The sequence below is a fragment of the Mirounga angustirostris genome, unplaced genomic scaffold, assembly GCF_029215605.1.
Source record: "Mirounga angustirostris isolate CCGP_5_RB_7025 unplaced genomic scaffold, mMirAng1.0.hap1 SCAF_14, whole genome shotgun sequence".
Classification (NCBI taxonomy): domain Eukaryota; kingdom Metazoa; phylum Chordata; class Mammalia; order Carnivora; family Phocidae; genus Mirounga; species Mirounga angustirostris.
The window spans coordinates 46,600,868-46,619,442 of record NW_026991722.1 but is presented as its reverse complement, the minus strand read 5'-3'; the positions used below and the strand labels follow the sequence as shown (position 1 = coordinate 46,619,442).

General features: G+C 45.7%; 1 protein-coding gene across 1 annotated transcript; it reads left to right on the top strand.

Moving 5' to 3' along the window:
• Positions 1–17,682, top strand: CABYR (calcium binding tyrosine phosphorylation regulated). The gene is made up of 6 exons (XM_045886915.3): positions 1–52; positions 2,514–2,686; positions 2,786–2,839; positions 12,248–13,489; positions 15,518–16,121; positions 17,536–17,682. The coding sequence occupies exons 2-5, from the start codon at positions 2,539–2,541 to the stop codon at positions 16,114–16,116; spliced, it is 2,043 nt and encodes a 680-aa protein (XP_045742871.1). The 5' UTR covers positions 1–52; positions 2,514–2,538; the 3' UTR covers positions 16,117–16,121; positions 17,536–17,682.
• The last annotated feature ends 893 nt before the right edge of the window (positions 17,683–18,575 follow it).

Here is an 18,575-nt window from a genome sequence, read left to right as displayed (position 1 = left end):
CCGGCAAGGGGGCAACGAGGAAGCGCTTTAGAGCGTAGCCGGAAAGGAGAAGGTGGGGCGAGTCTGGAGAAAAGGCCCCCCACCCTGCGGCGCCGGAGGCAGTTAGGCCCTCGGGGCGCCTCGCGCGGTGGTGGACGCTTCTTCCAGTGTTGGGGACTGCGGAGGGCCTCTGCAGTGGGAGGCCGGTGGGGAAGGGCAGGCCCACACCGGCGAGTGTGGCGGAGCTCCCGGATCCCGGGAGGAGGGTCTGCCACCTGCTCCTCCTGAACTAGTGGACGCGGAACCGGGACGCCCACTCTCCCCCATTTTGCTGCCCTTGCCACCAAACAAATCTAACGGCAGACCAAGCACAGATCTCAGCGTAGGTCTTGAGGGACTGAATGGTTGTGTAGCGTTGGACGTTTCCAACAAGCCCCCACTGGCGCGTCCTCAGCCTCCAGCACTGTTGTCCTCCTCAGGCGTTAGCCCTGGGGGAGTGGGTAAAATGGAAGTTCACGGTTCAGCGCGGGGGTTCGGGGTCGTAAAACTTGTTTTTGAGAATCTTTAAAGGAGAGGTGTGGGAAGAATTACGCAGTCACTTTTAAGCAATCTTCAACCTAGGTGTGTGAGAGTACCCGTTGATGTAGTCATGCTTGGTGTCCCAGGATTTCTCAACTTGCTCAGGACTGTTCTCTGCATGGGACTGTGTTGTAGGACGCTCGGCATCCCAGGTCCCGGGGCACAGAAAGGCCCCGCACAGGCCCAGAGCCTGGTGTGGGTGGGGATGCAGCTACCACCTGCGCTGAGAACCAATAGGATCTCTGCACGGCCATTCTCGCCACCGTTGGTCGCATCAACTGCTAACTGCCTGCAGAAAGGGTGTTTTGGTAGCTCCATCATGGCTATTAGTAAGCCACTTACCCGAACACGACTATCTGCTCTCACTGGAGTGCAAAGTGTGTACTTGAAAAAATGATATACGTATATACACACACACAAATATAGTGTAAGTATATATATGGATCATACATACAATTACTGCCTATGTCCCTTGACGTTTAGCATGTGGGCTTGCCTGCTACAGTAGTTTTTTAAAGATGGTTAAATTTAGTAAAGGTCCCATTGACTTACACTCTAAGCAGGTTTTCATTAAAGGATTCAATACACTTAATTATATCCTCGAAGGGTTTGCTTTGGCCAATAGAGATTCATTTTTTCCCTGATCTTTGGGAAGATGAAATGCGCTTTTAAATATTCAGCATTTTGCTATATGACACATTACTTTTTATTAGAGGTTGGCTTCTTGTATAATTGCTATAACTAAACTGTGCAACTTAGCCCCATGAAATCCATTACTCTCTTTACTGTAGGGATGTTGTTGACATGATTGATTATCTCACACTATTCTCCCCTTTATGAGGACTCCTAGGAGAAATTTCTCCTGGGTCTCAGTGTTCAGAGTACTTGTGATTCTCCCAGACAACTGATTTTTTTTTTAAACCTCAGGAAACATGAATCATTTAACCAACTGTTTCCTATTTTGTGATGTCTGGTTGGTAGCTCAGGTGCTGATTTGACCCCATCTTTATCAAAGTGTGGGGCCTATGGCTTGTAGTGGGATACCAACCTTAGCTGTAGCTTCATCATATTTTCCTAGCATAATTTTGCCCTTACCACTGAACTCATTTCCTTAAATACTTAGTTTTGTTCTTTACATGTATTTGTAAACCTTCTTAAATCATTTTCTACAATGAAACAACACACACACACACAGTTTAGAATGGCAACCTCTGCAACTCTTGAGCATTGTAGGTTAGACTATGCAATACCCTTGGTAGCACTTAAAATCCAGAAAGGCAGGAGGAGGGGGAGAGAGAGGAAAACAAGGGCAGAGGTTAAGGGAGGATATGAGAAAAGAAAAGCATATGGTGGTGGGTGGTATGATACCACAAGTAACTTAATCCTATTCTGATTAATGTTAAAGCAAAATTAAATTTAAAGCTAAAAATTGTATACTGAAAGCTGATCAATGTGTCCAGGGATAGATTTAGAAATACGAGGAAAAAGACATTTTCTTGTAGAAAAACCCAATTCTACATTTCTATTTGATGAAGGCACAGAAAAGCCAATGCCCATGTAGTTTGGAAGGATCTTGTTTAGACACAGATACATGAGCTTGATTTATCTTTCTTGAAATTGTACTGTGTAAAATACTGAATTTCACAGGAACAAGTTTGGTTGTTTGATTTTTCCTTCTTTGTTTTTAATATCATCCTAGAGTTCTTGGCAGGGCTTTTCCCATGGGTTTCTTTAATAGTACCATATTGCTCATCTGCACATAATAAGCTATTGGTTGTGTGTGTGTGTGTGTGTGTGTGAGGAATTACCCCATTTTAGCTAGAATAAATGCCTAGAGATTAAACTCAAGCTAATAATTTCAATAGGACATAGGTTTATTCTTAGAAACTATAGTTAACTGATGAACATTTTAATAAAAAACATATACTATAAGACTTTGTTTTTCTTCATTATAGTTGAGATTACAGACATCCTGCCAAAATGATTTCTTCAAAGCCCAGACTTGTCGTACCTTATGGCCTCAAGACTCTACTTGAAGGAGTCAGCAGGGCCGTTCTCAAAACCAACCCGCCAAACATCACCCAGTTCGCAGCATTTTATTTTAAAGAACTTATTGTGTTTAGAGAAGGTTTGTTATTCCTTTAGATTATATATTTGTTGCTTTGAAAAGGAAGGCATTTTAAATTGGGCATTTTATGTATCTAATTTCCTGTATTTATTCCTTTAGGGAATACTTCTCTGGATATAAAAGATCTTGTTAAACAATTTCATCAGATGAAAGGTAAGTACAAGTGGTAACAGTTAAATAATATTAGGTATAAATTAGTGCATCATTGTTACCATACATTTAAGCTTAAGAATGATGCCCATAAATATTTTGTTTTATCTCACTGATGTTTGTTAAAAATAAGCCATCAGTGTGATTATTTAATTATTTGATCCATTTTTTTTTTAAATCTGGAGATAGTTTGGAGGATTTTAAATCTTTAAAAAACAAAAAATAGGAAAAACTCATCTCCTGCAAACCATTTGGTACAATGAGACCTCGAACAGTGTGGATAAGCTAGGACTCAAACCCTTTCCAATGTCCCCATCTTTAAGGAAGTACACTGAACTTTGAAGAAAATTGGATGTTGTAGTAATGAAGACTCAAATTATAATGAGTTACACTACCTAAGAAAGTTATATAAACATTCTTCTTGGAAGATTTTTTTATATTATTAAATAAAGAAACATCCTTTTTTCTTTTTTCCTCCCTGTGATAGGTTAACTGCAGTCCAGTCGGAGGGCAGGGGATCAATTAGGGGTTACTGACCGTCTTGTCTGTTCCAAGAGTCTCTAGATAGTGAAGAGAAGTTTTTCCTAGAAAGTGGTCTTCTCCAGCCCATCTCTGTGGCCTAGGGCCATCCCTCTGCTTAGAAAAGAAGTTGTGTTTTATGTGTATATGTGTAAACGCCTATGTGAACATGACAGCATGAAATTGCATTGACAGAAGAGACAGGGAGAAAGAGAAAGGCACAATTTACATGATGGGAAGATCAATTAAATTGGTCATCCCAAGGACAGGCATCCACATCTAAAAGAATGGTAAGGAGAAGCTTTTGGCAGAATTCTGTGGAGAAAACGGAGACTCGTGGTCAGTGAGGGAAATAAGGAAATAATTTTTGCTGCGTTGGCTGGCCAATATTTTGGAATGACTGTAGAGAAAGAAAAGGTAGGATCAGTGAGGTTGAGCCACGTTTAAACTCTGCCAGTTTGGTGATGCCAATACTAGTCAAGCTGGGGAGAAGTCAGGAGTAGAATGTAGGAAAATGTAAAAATTGAGGATTTGGATACGCAGTGAAAGACATACCCAAAACAGAAAACAAGACTAAAATCAGCAAGAGTCCACATTTGAAGGGAGAGTGAAGCGCTGTGGTTCAGGAATATTTTACTCTCTAGTCTGACTGCTTCCCTGCAGGGTCCTGATGGCATTCTCAGCTTACCACGGGACTTAGGTCTGGGATTTGCTTGCCACCAGCAGGATATACACACAAGTGCTAGAACACTGACCATTCTCCCCTTCCCTACTAGGCTGGTTTCCCAAGAAGTCAAGGTAATTATGGGCTTGTACTCTACACCAGGAGCTATGTTTGAGAGGCCTGGGAGTGAGCAGGCTTCCTATGTTTGAGAATGGTGGTAAAGTTGGTGAATCATTATAGTGGGATGTAACTAACTGGTAGCTTTTGAGGCTAATTTGTTTACTCAGGAACTTACCCACCATTCAACTTAGCAAGTGGACTAAACTAATGTGGATTAGTTTAATTAACAGAACTAATGGAACAGCTATACTTCCGATGGAGGTAAGAAGAGGGAGATACTTTTCTCCTCCAGTAACTACGGATACCAAGGCAATTTACATAACGTGCAGATTATCCTAAAAGTGAGCTCGCCATATGGTTGTAGATACAGACTGCTCTTTGGTAGTAGAGTAGAAATGAACATTGCTTGTTCTAGTTTACTGGGGAGATGGGAAGGTAACATGAAAGTATGACCAGATGACCAGAAAACAGAGTTCTTTGTTACTGTCTAATACCAGTTTGGCTCATTTATCTGCCTTTTATTGTCATATCAACTGGTTTCTTATTGGCAAACAGTGTCCATTAACTTAGGTCCTATCAGAGAGACTGCATGAGTCCCATCTACATCCAGGAAAGCATCACTCTGGGCTAAAGAGGGACTAGGTAGGGATATACACCATAAGGTTTCCATTTGGTAGGGCTTTTCCTCCGCTGAATGACATCCTCCTATCTTCTAACTGGTTTAATTCCTCAACTGCTATTCCTGTGGGAGTGCCAAGCACATTTGGCTGCATGGTGGTTCAGTTCTCTACAATAAAAATGTGGATAGAACAGGTGGCATCTTTTGCTTCCTCTAAATACACTTCCCTTACATGGATCCCTGTGTTAGGTATGGAATGGTGGCACTTTTAATGCCCTACATGCTCTGTTGGTCCCAGGGATTGTGGCTCTCCCAGGCTTTCCGTGATTTGCAATATGGGAACATGGACCATTCTTTGAAGACTATGTCTGCTGACCCTTATTCTGGTCTTTCGGTCTCTTCAGCATGAGGCGAGGTCAACCTAAAGGCAGCATCAGGTATTAGCACTTGGTAATATGGGGCAGAGGCTCACTCACATCCCTGGTGCCCTGGTCCCCACTCATCTCCCGGCTATCAGATGTGAGCACGAAAGACAATTTGTTTTATGTCCACCGTACATCCCTGCACATATCATTTGTTTTATTTGAACACTTCATCCTGGATTTTTCTTGGAATGAAGCCCATTTTTGGTAGGCTTCTTTATAGGGCCAGTAGTGTTTACCCATCTCCCCAGTGCCTTTAAAAATTCATGTAAACTCAGATGATGGAAGAGGGAGGAGGAAAAGAACCAGACACGAGAGCAAACTTTTCTTCTGTTCTCTCATCGCTTCCCTCGTTGTCCAGAGCCTAGGAATTTTGGGATGGCCCTGGCTCTGTCCAGGCCTCCCCTGTGGCTTTTGACCCACATTATGCCTATTTCCAAAGCAGCTCATGCTGCGAAACACTTCCTGGTTTAATTCTGCAATTGGATGAACCAGATTGCGCTATCATATAAATCAGAGAAAGTGCCCCCATTTTTCAGTCTTCTCAGGAGAGTTTCTTCATTAATAGCACTGAATCATTAATTGAGGGGATTTTAGAAACTCAGGTGATCTTTTAAGGCAGAAGAGTTGTCTCTTAAGTTCTACCACTTACTATGTCACAGGTAGGAAAGGAAGGGAAAGAGGAATGGAATTATCGAGTACAGGCATACCTTGGAGAGACTGTTGGTTCAGGTCCAGACCACCACAATAAAGCGAATATTGCAATAAAGCCAGTTAAATGGTTTTTTGGTTTCCCAGTGCACATAAAAGTTATGTTTATACTATACTGTAGTCTACTAAGTGCGCAATATTATGTCTAAAAAAAAGGTGTATGTATCTTAATTTTAAAAAATACTTTATTGCTAAAAAATGCTAACTACCATCTGAGCTTCCAGAGAGATGCCTCGATGTTGGTGGCTGCTCACTGATCAGGGTGGTGGTTGCTGAAGGTTGGGGTGTCTGTGGCAATTTCTTAAAATAAGACATCAGTGAAGTTTGTTGCACCAAATGATGCTTCCTTTCAGGAACGATTTCTCTGTAGCATGAATGTTGTTTGACAGCATTTACACACAAAACTTCTTTCAAAATTAGAGTCAATCTCAACCCTGCTGCTGCTTGATCAACTAAGTTTATAGAATACTGTACATTCTTTGTTGTCATTTCAACAATCATCCCAGCATCTCCACCAGGATTGTAGATTCCATCTCAAGAAAGGACTTTCCTTGCTCATCCATAAGAAGCAACTCCTCATCCGTTCAGGTTTGATCATGAGCTTGCAGCAGTGCAGTCCCATCCTCAGGCTCCGCTCCCAATTCTAGTTCTCTTGCTGTTTCCACCACATCTGCAGGGACTTCCTCCACTGAAGTCTGGAACCCCTCCAAGTCATCCATGACTTTGGAATCAACTTCTTCAAGATGCCTGTTAATGTTGATATTTTGACCTCATCCCATGAATCACAAATGTTTTCAATGGCATCTTAAGAGTGGTGAATCCTTTCCAGAAGGTCTCCATCTGACTTCACCCAGATCCATCCGAGGAATCATTATCTTTTACAATGATAACCTTATGAAACATATTTCTTAATTGAAAGTTGAAATTCCTTGATTCATGGACTGCAGTACCGACATATTAGCGGGCATGAAACCACATTCAGCTCATCATACCTCTCTATCAGAGCTCTTGGGGTGACCAGGTGTATTGTCAATGAGCAGTAATATTTTGAAAGGACTCTTTTTTTCTGAGCAGCAGGTCTCAACAGTGGGCTTAAACTACTCAGTAAACTGTAGTGTAAACAGACATGATGTCTTCTAAGCCTTGTTGTTCCATTACTAGAGCACAGGCAGAGTAGATATAGCATAATTCTTCAGGGCCCTAGGATTGTCAGAATGGCAAAGGAGCTTTGGCTTCTAGTTAAAGTCACCAGCTGCAGTAGCCCCTAACAAGACAGTCAGCCTGTCCTTTGAAGCTTTGAAGCCAGGCATTGACTGCTCCTCTCTAGCTATCCAAGTCCTAGATACCATCTTCTAATATGAGAATGTTTCATCTACGTTGAAAATCTATTGTTTAGTGTAGTCACCTTTGTTAATGATCTCAGGGCTTCTGAATCACTGGCTGCAGCTTCCTTTAAGCTTTCCTTTAAGAACTTTTCCTTTGCATTCACGACTTGTCTAACTGGTTGGCAGAAGAGGCCTAGCTTTCGGCCTGTCTCAGTTTTCAAATGCCTTCCTCATTAAGCTTAATCATTTCTAGCTTTTGATTTAATGTGCGAGACACATGGCTCTTCCTTTCACTTGAACATTTAGAGGCCATTATAGGGTTATCGATTGGCCTAATTTCAATATTGTTGTGTCTCTGGGAGTAAGGGAGGCCCTAAGGGAGGGAGACAGATGGGGAACAGCCAGTCATTTGTGCCTGACAAAGGGCTGCCACAAACCTTCAATTTGTAAAAAATACAGTATTTGTGAAGTGAAATGCAGTAAAATGAGAGATTTTGTCCTAGGTACTTAAAAATATTTTGTCAATTAAAGCAACTTTATAAGTAGGTGACATCATTACAATTTTACTCAAGAGAAATGTGATGCTTGGGCATGATTAAAAAACTTGTAAGCTTCCAAATATTAATTGGTAGGGTTAGGATGGAAACTTAGATCTTCCTAGCAGCATAACTCATGTTCTTCCCATAGTAAATAACATTCTATGATTCCTTTGGAAAAACTTGAAATTCTTGAACTGAAAGAGTAAAGAAGAATTTTAGCTCCCTTTCCCCATAGTATCTCCTACTCTTTCACTTCTTCCTCTCTGGTCACCTTCTTGTGTAGAACCCAAAGCCAGATTGTGCTAGATTGTGCTAGTTCTCACTTTTTCACCACCAGTGAGGGTAGGACAGTGGTTTCCCCATGCAGAGTGGCAAATGAGATCTCAACACCATCCCCTTCCATCCCCCTCAGCTTCACTGAGTCTAGTTTCTAGTATCAGTCCTGTCCCATATCCAACAAAGGCAGGACATAGCTAACTCTTTGGAAAAATCAAGAAGGCCTAGCCCAACTGAGTTAACCTGTTAACTTTTTTTTTTTAAAGATTTTATTTATTTGAGAGAGACAGATAGTGACAGAGATAGCGAGAAAGAGCACAAGCTGGGAGGAGAGGGAGAAACAGGTTCCTGCTGAGCAGGGAGCCCAACGTGGGGCTCGATCCCAGGACCCCGGGATCATGACCTGAGCTGAAGGCAGACGCTTAACGACTGAGCCACCCAGGTGCCCCAAACTGCTAACTTTTCTTAATGATCCTGGACATTGTTGGCTTGGCCATAAATTGTAATTATAATCATACACTGCTGCTGATCATTGGGCCCAATTTCAATTTCTATGCACCACAGCAGTTATGCATATCATTAAATGTCTTGAGTTATTCATATTAAATATTCATAATGTTTTTAGTTTAATTCTTATGCCAGATTCTATTTTTATGCATTATTTTCACAGTTGGTTACACATACTTGTGGCTATTCTCTCTTATTAAGTAAATGAGAAATGTATCAATTTCAGGACAATCTATACTAAATTGTGTGAAGCTCTGGTGCTACTCTGCACTTTCCTGGGCATTTTGTCAAGTAAGGCTATACTGATTCCCTAAACAGGGATGGGTATTGTGCCAAAATGATCCTTTTTATTTCTTGAAGTCTCATATTTGCCTAGGCAGGGTGGTAATTTGTACCAAGGTAGAATTTCATTAAGTTTAAAAAAGGTTCAAATGATTATCTGGTTGTGATATTGGGAGGGGGCCTTGGGTCATTTATGTTTTACATTGTGGTAAGATTAATCAGTTGGGGAATAGTCCATACTAAAGAAGACAAATCATGGAACCAGTCAATGGTATTGTCAAGAGTTGGGGTCAGATTGGCAGCCTAGGACAGAAATACAGGGTTAGGATTAAGAGAGGAAGCAGATATGGCAGACCAGGAAAGTGAAGACAATGGGGTCAGGGACACTAGGACACAAGAGTCAGTATGAGCAGGAAGAACATCTTGGACCTAAGAAGGTAAGTATAGCTCTTTGCTCTCCGGGAACATTGATAGCGCCCTATTGTTCATAAAATCCAAACTCTTCAATGTCACAGGGATATTTCTGAAGAATATTAAACTAGTGTATAGTGATTTCAGATAGCCTCTCATTGTTCCTGTTAGTTCCGTCCATCTCTACCCATTGGAGCGTTCATTTGCTTTAGGGGAAATGCGAATAGGAAGTCATTACTCAGTAGTGAGTTTCCAAAGTTCCTAGTAAGAAACACTTCGGAGTTTTCCAGGAGCCTGTTTTTGTTGAGAGAAGATTTTCTTGGAATTTCCAGAGCTGACTTTTAACTTAAGAGCCAAAGGTACCAGAATCAAGTTTTTATTTTGTATATGCCATAGGATATAAGCTCATTTCCTGCTGCAAAGGGAAGGGAAATAGGAAGTCCGTCCTGGCGTGGGACTGTGGTCCCGGGGCGTGGGGAGTGCACACCAAGTGCTAGCTGAGACCGAAGGTGGTTATTAGGAAGGTGGGGAGAATCTGTGATTGGAATGCTCTAAGCCCTGACCAAAAGGCTTGTGCTTTGCTTTCCCGGGGGCCTCTCAGAGCGGCTGCATGGTTAGCATGGCTCTGCATTTAGCGTAACACATGCTACGCTATGTTCACATGTGCTGTAATTGTCACAATCAGACCTGCGGTAAGTGTTGAATAAAAGAATTGAATGTGAAGAGGTAGATTAGAAATCATGGAGAGTCTTTCTCAGGTGGACCACATATGAGATTTCTGGTGTGCCAGGGCCCACACGTGGCCGGTAGTTGGTCCAGATGTGTTCTGATGGTCCCAGAGTGCTGACTAGCAGGGAATCGGGCTGGGACAAAGTGACGTCGCTCACCCTGCCAGCAGAGCGCTATAGCACATACTGCCCAAGCTGGGGACAAAATAAAAATTGGCAGCTAGGCCTCCGATGCTAAAGAGGACCAAATTAAATTAGGAGGGGCATCTCCCAGGAAATAACAGGCTCATTTTCGACAAAGTGGAAATCCTTAAGTGACTACGACCACGTCAGGGACCAACGCCTAGAGCGCAAGCACTAGGAGCGGGGGCTCTCCTCGAGGCCACCCGAGAGCCAGCAGAGAAGAGCAATGTAGGTCAGAGCCAGAGCTGACTCTAGCATTCGGCTTCCTTCTTTAGAAGTGGGCGAATCTTTGATAAATAGCCCCAAAAGATTGAATAATTAACCAAAGAGACTTTTAAACTAGAAGGGCTAAATATTTTTAACCTATATCAAAAGTAAATTTTGCCATTTGGAGATAAGCATTTTAATGCAAACAGAGCAAGTAATGCTGACAACTCTGTCATAAATTTTGATCCCTTTCCAAGACCAGGCCGTGCAAACTAAGCTTTCTGCGATCTGAATCTCTCCTCCCTTTGCCGCCCTCTCTGCACCAGCCAGACAGCTTGTCATCGCCTGGTTTCTGGCTTCTGCTACTTCCCTCTCCAGGAGTCGCTACGCACCTTTCAAATCCTACCTGTCCATAAAGTCCAATTCACTATTTCACTTATCAGATCTTTCAGTTCCTCCCCATTGCCAGACGCTGTGCCAGGGAAAATCAGTGCAGGAAGAGATCTTTCACTGTCAGCTATGATGGGGGGGCTGCTACCACACTCGGCCTCCTCTCATCGACCATCGTAAAAGCTGGAGCAATTCTGTAAACCGAAGCCCAGTGCCTGGATCCTTGGGAGAAGGAGTTCACGGAAAGTGAGCCCCCTCTTCACCCTAGCAGCATTTCTCAACTTCTTGCACAAGGCAAGCGAGGCCCAGCATAGAGTGGAAGCGTGTCTGGGAAGAGAAAATGGAGGGTTTGGGGCTACTACTATGGCTGGGATTTGGGCAACAAAGCATGAGAGAGGGGGTGTTTGCAGAGAAGGAGCCCCCAAAGTCTGCCAAGCATTTCCTTTGGGTTGCTGGCCAACTCCCGAGCTGTGTGTGGAGGACAGCGTGAGGCTTAGCAGGGAAGAGCTGGTGGGAGACTAGAAGCTGAGTGGGGATTTCGGAAGCGGGGTGCTGTCGGGGGCGGTGGGTTTGGGCCCAACTGACACGAAGAGGCTTGTGAAGCCCTGGTGATGCAGTGAACCCCAGGAAGGTCAGAGCTGAGGAATAAAGACAGTGTGCGAGGAGTAAGAACCAAGCTGAAACACACCCACTTTCTGCTTTTCCTGCCGATGTCATTGTGATACGCAGGACATGCTTCCCCAAGAGAAAATGTGCAGTTGAGCAAGCAGCTGTGAAAGCAGCTGATGAGGGAGGGGGTTGGGGCACAGAGAAGAGGGTTTCACAGCATCTTCTCCACCCTAGGAGCTCCTCTAGGTCATCTGCTGACGGATCTGGAGGTCTCTTCCTGCCCCTCTTGTCTGGGTCAGTTCAACTTTGGCTGCTGCGTTATCATACCTCGCCAGCAAGTGCTACCATTTTTAGGTCAGACTATAGGATGTTTCCTAATGTCAAAATATTCTATAGGCCCCGTTTTCCCACTCATTGTTAAATTTTATATACCAGTTGTCTTAAGTTGAGCACTGCCTTTATTAACATGAGAGCATTTGTTTCATTAAGAAGCTATTCCATCAGCTGAAGATCAGACCACTTACTGCTCAGGTGGAACCCCCTTTCCCAGAACCCTTGGGTTTTGTGTAGAAGTTTAGATCAGGAGCTTTTTCCATGGAGGATTCCAGCTTCCTTAGTTCTAGGCAGAGTTACGGTCTTTCCCCGACGCAGACCAGCTGAAGGTGGTATCTGATTCCGTTTTGTCACGGTGCTACGTAGTCCCTGATTTCTGAGATGAGCTGAGGTGTCTTCTGAGTGGGTAAGGACAGGGAAGTTTCAGTACCCATTCTAAATCACAGATGCTGAAATTAGGCAAAACTCTTCTGTGCTTCTCTGTGTATTGACATCTGAAAGTTCAACCTATTACTGCTTTAAAATTGGGGGGGATATCCGCTTATTAACCCATCTGGCTTTTTTAGTAGAGAGGTGGTCAGAAGGAACGACACAAGAGAAGAAAGCAGAATGTATGAAAGAACAGGTAGGAACATCTACAGTTTCCCAAGAACCTACACGGATGGAGAAATCTACAGACACAGAGGAGGACAATATCGCTGGACCACTGTTTATGAACAAAACCACTCAGTTCCCATCAGTTCACTTGGAGGTGCTCCAGGAACCCGAGGAGACATCCGAAGCAGCTCGTGGTTCCAGTTTGAAACCGTCTACCCCTAAGGGGATGACCCCACCCTCATCACCACCTCCAGCAGCCGTGTCACCCGAGTTTGCTTATGTCCCAGCGGACCCAGCTCAGTTCGCTGCTCAAATGTTAGGTAAAGTTGCATCTGTTCATTCTGATCGGTCTGACGTGTTAATGGTGGATGTGGCCACGAGTATGCCTCTGTTTTCCGACGAGGTGCTGAGCTCAGAGGCTGCTGAAGATGCCCGGGTGGCTACTCCTGCGTATTCTGCAGAGGGGGCAGTCCTGCAGGTTCTGAGCCAAACAGCTGTCCGTGTAGATTTGGGTTCTAAACTTAAAGACGATGAAGCTGTACCAGCAGCGGCTTCCTCCTTCCCCTTGCAGGATGAACAAGACCCTCCTGCTTACGATCAAGCTCCCGAGGTCCCTTTGCAGGCTGATATTGAGGTCACCTCATTCATTCGCGTATCGTCTATCTATAACAATGAGCCTGTGACTGAAGGAGTTACTTATGTCGAGCAAATACCAGAACACATAGTTATCCCTTTTACTGATCACGTTGCTTCTCTTAAAGCAAACAAGCCACCACTTAGTCCCATTCCTGTAGCACTCGCCACAGGCATGTCCGAGAAACCTGTAGGTTCGGTAAAACCGCTGGAGGAGGATGCAAATTATTCCTCAGTATATATGGAAGCAGAAGCAGCCATTCTGCTCCCTGACCCCTCTTTGAAAGGTCAGTCTGCACAGTTCCCGGATGCACAGGGCTCCACCAAAGCAGTAGGCTCTGAAAAACCTCTGCACGTTGAAACGGAGTTCACTGCCCTAGTCCCTGGCAACCCTGCGCAGGAGTCCCAGGGAAACTCTGCAGCCCAGGAGATGGAGGCCAAACTCGTGCTCTCTGGGGAAGCTACCACCGCAGGGCTCTCGGCTGTGCCGGGAAGGGCAGCTGGTGGTTCCCCCCCTCCTGTTCCAGAACCCGAACCACAAGGGGAAGCAGCACTCGGACAAGGTTTGATGGAGCCAGGTAAGAAAACCAGATACTTACAAAATTACCAATTACATTTTCAGGTGACCTCTGTGTTTCAGGTAACCACGGACGTGGGCTCCCTCCAGGTTGGTCAAAGGCTCCATTTTCAATAGCTTGTAAGATGGCAAACCTCTGTAAAGGCCTTGTCGTACTTGAGATTTTACTCTTATGAGAGGAGTGATTTTAAAGTGACATCACCACAGCTTGGCCTCCCAGTTGGGTCACCTAGCAGTTTCAGACAGCACACGGAGTGAAAAACCTGAAGAGCCTCCTGTCAGGCCCCAAACCTGTGATCCGAATCTGCTGTTGCGAACGTGGGCCATGGGGTGTTGCTTTGAAATGGCTCACTTGTGAGTGTCAACCTCCAACCACACAACGCCCTCCAGAGAGACATGGTGGTGTGTCGCCCCTGCTTTCGCCCTGCAGTGGGAGAGGGCCCTGCAAGCGGGTGCGGGGAGCCCTGGCTCCCTGCCGGGGCGGGGGGTAGAGGGGGGGCTCCTGCAGCCGTGAGGGCAGCCCCAGGGCTGGACGGAGGGGACGGCTCGGCCGCACTTCTGTCCCCCGGGTGAGCGCAGAGGCGGCCGCAGCTAAGCCGACTGGCCTCCCGTCAGCAACCCCTACGGGCGAAAACCCCGCCGCCGGCTGCGCTGCCGGACGTCCACCGGGCTTGCCCGTGACACAGACCTGGCTTGATCTCTCCCTCCCTCCAACTCTGGACTTAGGCCTGCCCCCCTCTCGCCCCCTCCCCTTGAGGGCTAGATGGAGCCGACCTCCCCGCTCCCTTTTGCAGAAACCCTCTCCACGCTGACTCTTCCCAGAGCCGGAACGGTCAAGTGTTACCAAAGCAGGTGTTCTGGGATCAAATTCTGTCTGGCAGTGTGGCGGGGTCCGCACCACTGAAAAGGCCGAGGGCAGCGCTGGGAGCTGGCGTGCGGGACGGGCACGCGCCTTGTGGCGGGAGCAGCAGTGGCTCCCCAGTCACGGCTCCCCAGTGCCTCGCCCTTTTTCTGAAGCACCACGTGGAGATTTCAAACGGAAGACTAGGCTTGTATGTATTTTTCACTGGCTTGCGGAAGGATCCATTGACTGCATCTGAAGCTACTGAAAACTGACCAGCTTAATCATGTGCATAGTGTTCTGTTCTTTTCTGGGGAAGAAAAGCTGCACGAGGGATGCGAGGCCCAGCGTTCAAACGGTGAACTCAGTACAATTTGGGCCCCATGCCACTCCGTCGGGAAGGAGTTTCGCCTCCATCCCATCTTCTGGGACTTAGTTCCCCAAGACAGTACTGTCTTCATTAGTCAAGTCAAACTTGCCATCATAGATGCCTTGGTGTTAAATAGACGGGTGGCACTCCTAGAAGGCTTCCCCCCGCCGGCCCTTAAGGAACCCCTCTGGGACCAACCAGCCTTTTACTGCCACCTAGGACCTATGATTTCAAGCCTTGCCTACAGCCGGTGCTCTCTGGGGTTCTGAGTCCTAGATTATGTGATGTTCTGTGTGTGGTGTCCAATTAATGTGAGATTGTGGGGCCTGTAAAGGGCCAAAGAAACTGATAATGTGACCAAAAGATGACGCCCCCATGCGGACTTCTTTAGTAAAGAAAAAGTCACTCTGCAGATGCATTAACACTTTTTCACTGGCTTCACACACACGTCAATGGATTCTTTTGGTAAAGCCCCAAATGTGGATCCTCCACGTCGTGTGTGCGGGCGCTGCGGTGGCCACGTCTCAAGCTGGCCGCCCCGGGACCGGCGGCTTCGGATGAGATTGCTGCTTCAGGCACAACTCGAGCGCCCCTGCCACCTGCTAGCACGACGCTGTTCTCACTTTCCAGCGGTAGAGCGCCTCGCTTCTTTCACATTACCAAACACGATTTAGCCCTCTCTATAGCATGCTTTATGGCACACATTACTACTGCAGCTGTTTGTTTATATGTAAAGAAAACTTACAAAGACATTTCTGTGCATAGCGCCTGATACAGAGACCAACCTTTAATGCCTGCAAATTTTTTTTTTTTTATAGCCATAGCAGCAAGCGAAGCAGGACAACCACCACCATACTCTAACATGTGGACCCTTTATTGTCTAACTGATATGAATCAACAAAGCCGCCCATCACCGCCACCTGCACCTGGGCCTTTCCCCCAAGCAACCCTCTATTTATCTAATCCTAAGGATCCAAAGTTTCTGCAGCAGCCACCAAAAGTTACTTCTCCAACTTACGTGATGATGGACGACAGCAAGAAGACCAGTGCCCCACCTTTTATTTTAGTAGGCTCGAATGTTCAGGAAGCTCAGGATTGGAAACCTCTTCCTGGACATGCTGTTGTTTCTCAGTCAGATGCCTTGAAGAGATACGCTGCAGTCCAAGTACCCATTGCTGTTCCTGCAGATCAGAAATTCCAGAAACATACCCCAAACCCCCAGAATGGTAGTCCTCCTCCAAATGGACAAGATGTCCCCAGGCCACAAAGCCCAGTTTTTCTTTCTGTGGCATTCCCAGTAGAAGATGTAGCCAAAAAAGGTTCAGGATCGGGTGACAAACGTACTCCCTTTGGAAGTTATGGTATTGCTGGCGAAATAACCGTGACTACTGCCCATGTTCGCAGAGCAGAAACCTAAAAATGGTAGGTAAACTTTCCTACCATAATATGTGGGCCTTAACACACTAGTACTTTGATTTGTTGACCTGAAGATAGAGGTATTTACAGAAGTTGAATGGAGATGTGCAGAGTCGGGGTTCCCAAGTTCATTACCCCCAATTATTAATAAGAAATGCACAGTACATGCACTGCACCAGGATGACTCACACTGAGGACTTGGGGCCTAAGACATGAGCCCATCCACCCAATCACCTTTGAATACCTGGTTCTTCAGCTAGCCCCGTGGAAGATGCTAAAAAGGGATGGCTTTATAAGAAAAAAGACATTAGGTAGGAACTTTTAATCTAATCGGTAGGTGAAGGGGTGGGTCGGAGCAGGTGCCAGACGTGAGCACTGCAGCCAACTGGAGAGAGAGGTGATAAGTCAGAGATGCCGTGGAGCACCCCCCCACTGTAGCAGGTTTGTTCCCTTGGAGCGTGAAGGTTTACAGCACAGGCAGGTTGGAAACACCTGAAGGAGCTAAAACAACTGGCATTACCTGAATCAGACCCTTTAATCACAAATCATCTTTAAGTTCTTCGTCCCACCAGTACCTAATGCCCTGTCCCGTGCTCATCCCACCTCCCCGCTGTGGGCAGAGCAAGGCCCAGACTTCCCCCTCCGTGGGCGAATGGACTGGAGAGTTCAGGACACCATGTTAAGAATGGTGAGGACAACAATGCTGACATAGAGCCTCCTTTGTTAGGGTGGTCAGGCCCGGATGTCAGCTGACCCGAGTCCCAAGAAGGAACCAGCCTTGCAGAGAGCGTACAGACTGGGCCTAGGGCAGGAAAGAGCAGGACTCCGACATGGCAAAGAGGCCAAAATGATGCTGGTGGGGAGGAGCTGGGGACAGCCCCTAAGATGACGCTGGAGCTGTGAAGGGGAACCATATGATTCAGGGCCCCTAGATCCATAGGACAGACACTGGGGTTGACAGCTCAGCAGGAAGCCAGAAGAATGACAGACCTAGAAGGCAGGAGGAGGTCACTAGAGGAAGCAGGGAGACAAGAAGGTACAATGCAAGGGTCAAACCCACACCCCAACGAGTTCAGTTACTTCAATGTGTGGGAATTTCACACTGAATATCCAATGGGCAAAAGCTAGATTTCCTTCACAGGCAGGCTCAAGTACTCTATGGACAGTATTTAAGGAGATAACTCCATTATCAAATCTTAGCTCTATGTGCCCTTCTCTGCCTTTGTAGACTTTCAGTGGAATTGTCAGAATGGCTGTTTTCAGCATGAAATGCTGGGATATTTCAGTGCAAATGCACAGACAGCTACATGATTAGATAAGAATTTAGTAATGGGAGGGTAGACCTCCCATTTCTGATCTGCCACTCACTTTACGTGTTCGGTTTTGTGATTAAACAATTCACTGCTTACATTTCTAACAGATGCTGGAAACGATGCCCTTTGAGCCAACGTTCAAGGTGGAGTCCGCCACCGAGCGTACTTGGTCAATAAACCTCATGCAAGCATAAAACCCTGTGCTCTTATTTTGTAACTGGGCCTAGGGCAGGAAAGAGCAGGACTCCGACATGGCAAGGAGGCCAAAATGATGCTGGTGGGGAGGAGCTGGGGACAGCCCCTAAGATGACGCTGGAGCTGTGAAGGGGAACCATATGATTCAGGGCCCCGAGATCCATAGGACAGACACTGGGGTTGACAGCTCAGCACTTGCTCAGCAAGTGCTAGCTGCCAGGCTGGCTCCGGGGCCCTGCGGACGGCAGCACAGGGACTTCTTGGTAAGGACACTCGGTAACTGAGGATCAGATTAAGAAACCACACTTTTGGGGCACCTGGGTGGCTCCGTTGGTTAAGCATCTACCTTCGGCTCAGGTCATGATCCCAGGGTCCTGGGATTGGGTCCCACATCAGGCTCCCTGCTCAGCGGGGAGCCTGCTTCTCCCTCTGCCTGCTGCACCCCCTGCTTGTGTTCTCTCTCACAAAATCTTAAAACAAAAACCACACTTTTTGGGAACATTCTAAAGCCTTTATTTAGCATCAGGTAGATTATTTCATTATAACACTTGTTAACTTCAAGACGGCAATTAAAATAATTTACTGGCAGCTACCTAAAGCCCCTTAGAGCAAGATCTCAGTCTGGGGTTGGGTGGATAAATACCGTAAGATTAATGTACCCCAATTAAAGGGGCAAAGCTACTGTACAGGAGGTCTCCATACATATTTTAAGTACACAGGTACCTTGCAAACTTGAAATGCACAAGACCTCCTTTTATAGTTTGGTACTTATAATACATGAGTGCAACTTACTGTCTCTGGTGGCATTTGCCACAAAGTTGACGCATTTATAAAAAGGTTTGTCATTATGTAATGATGGTGATTAGAATCTATTTCTAGGGCATTTTTGTGAATTGCTAGATTTTATACAAATTTTCAATTCAAACACCTTTTAATTCTAAGGACCTTGATT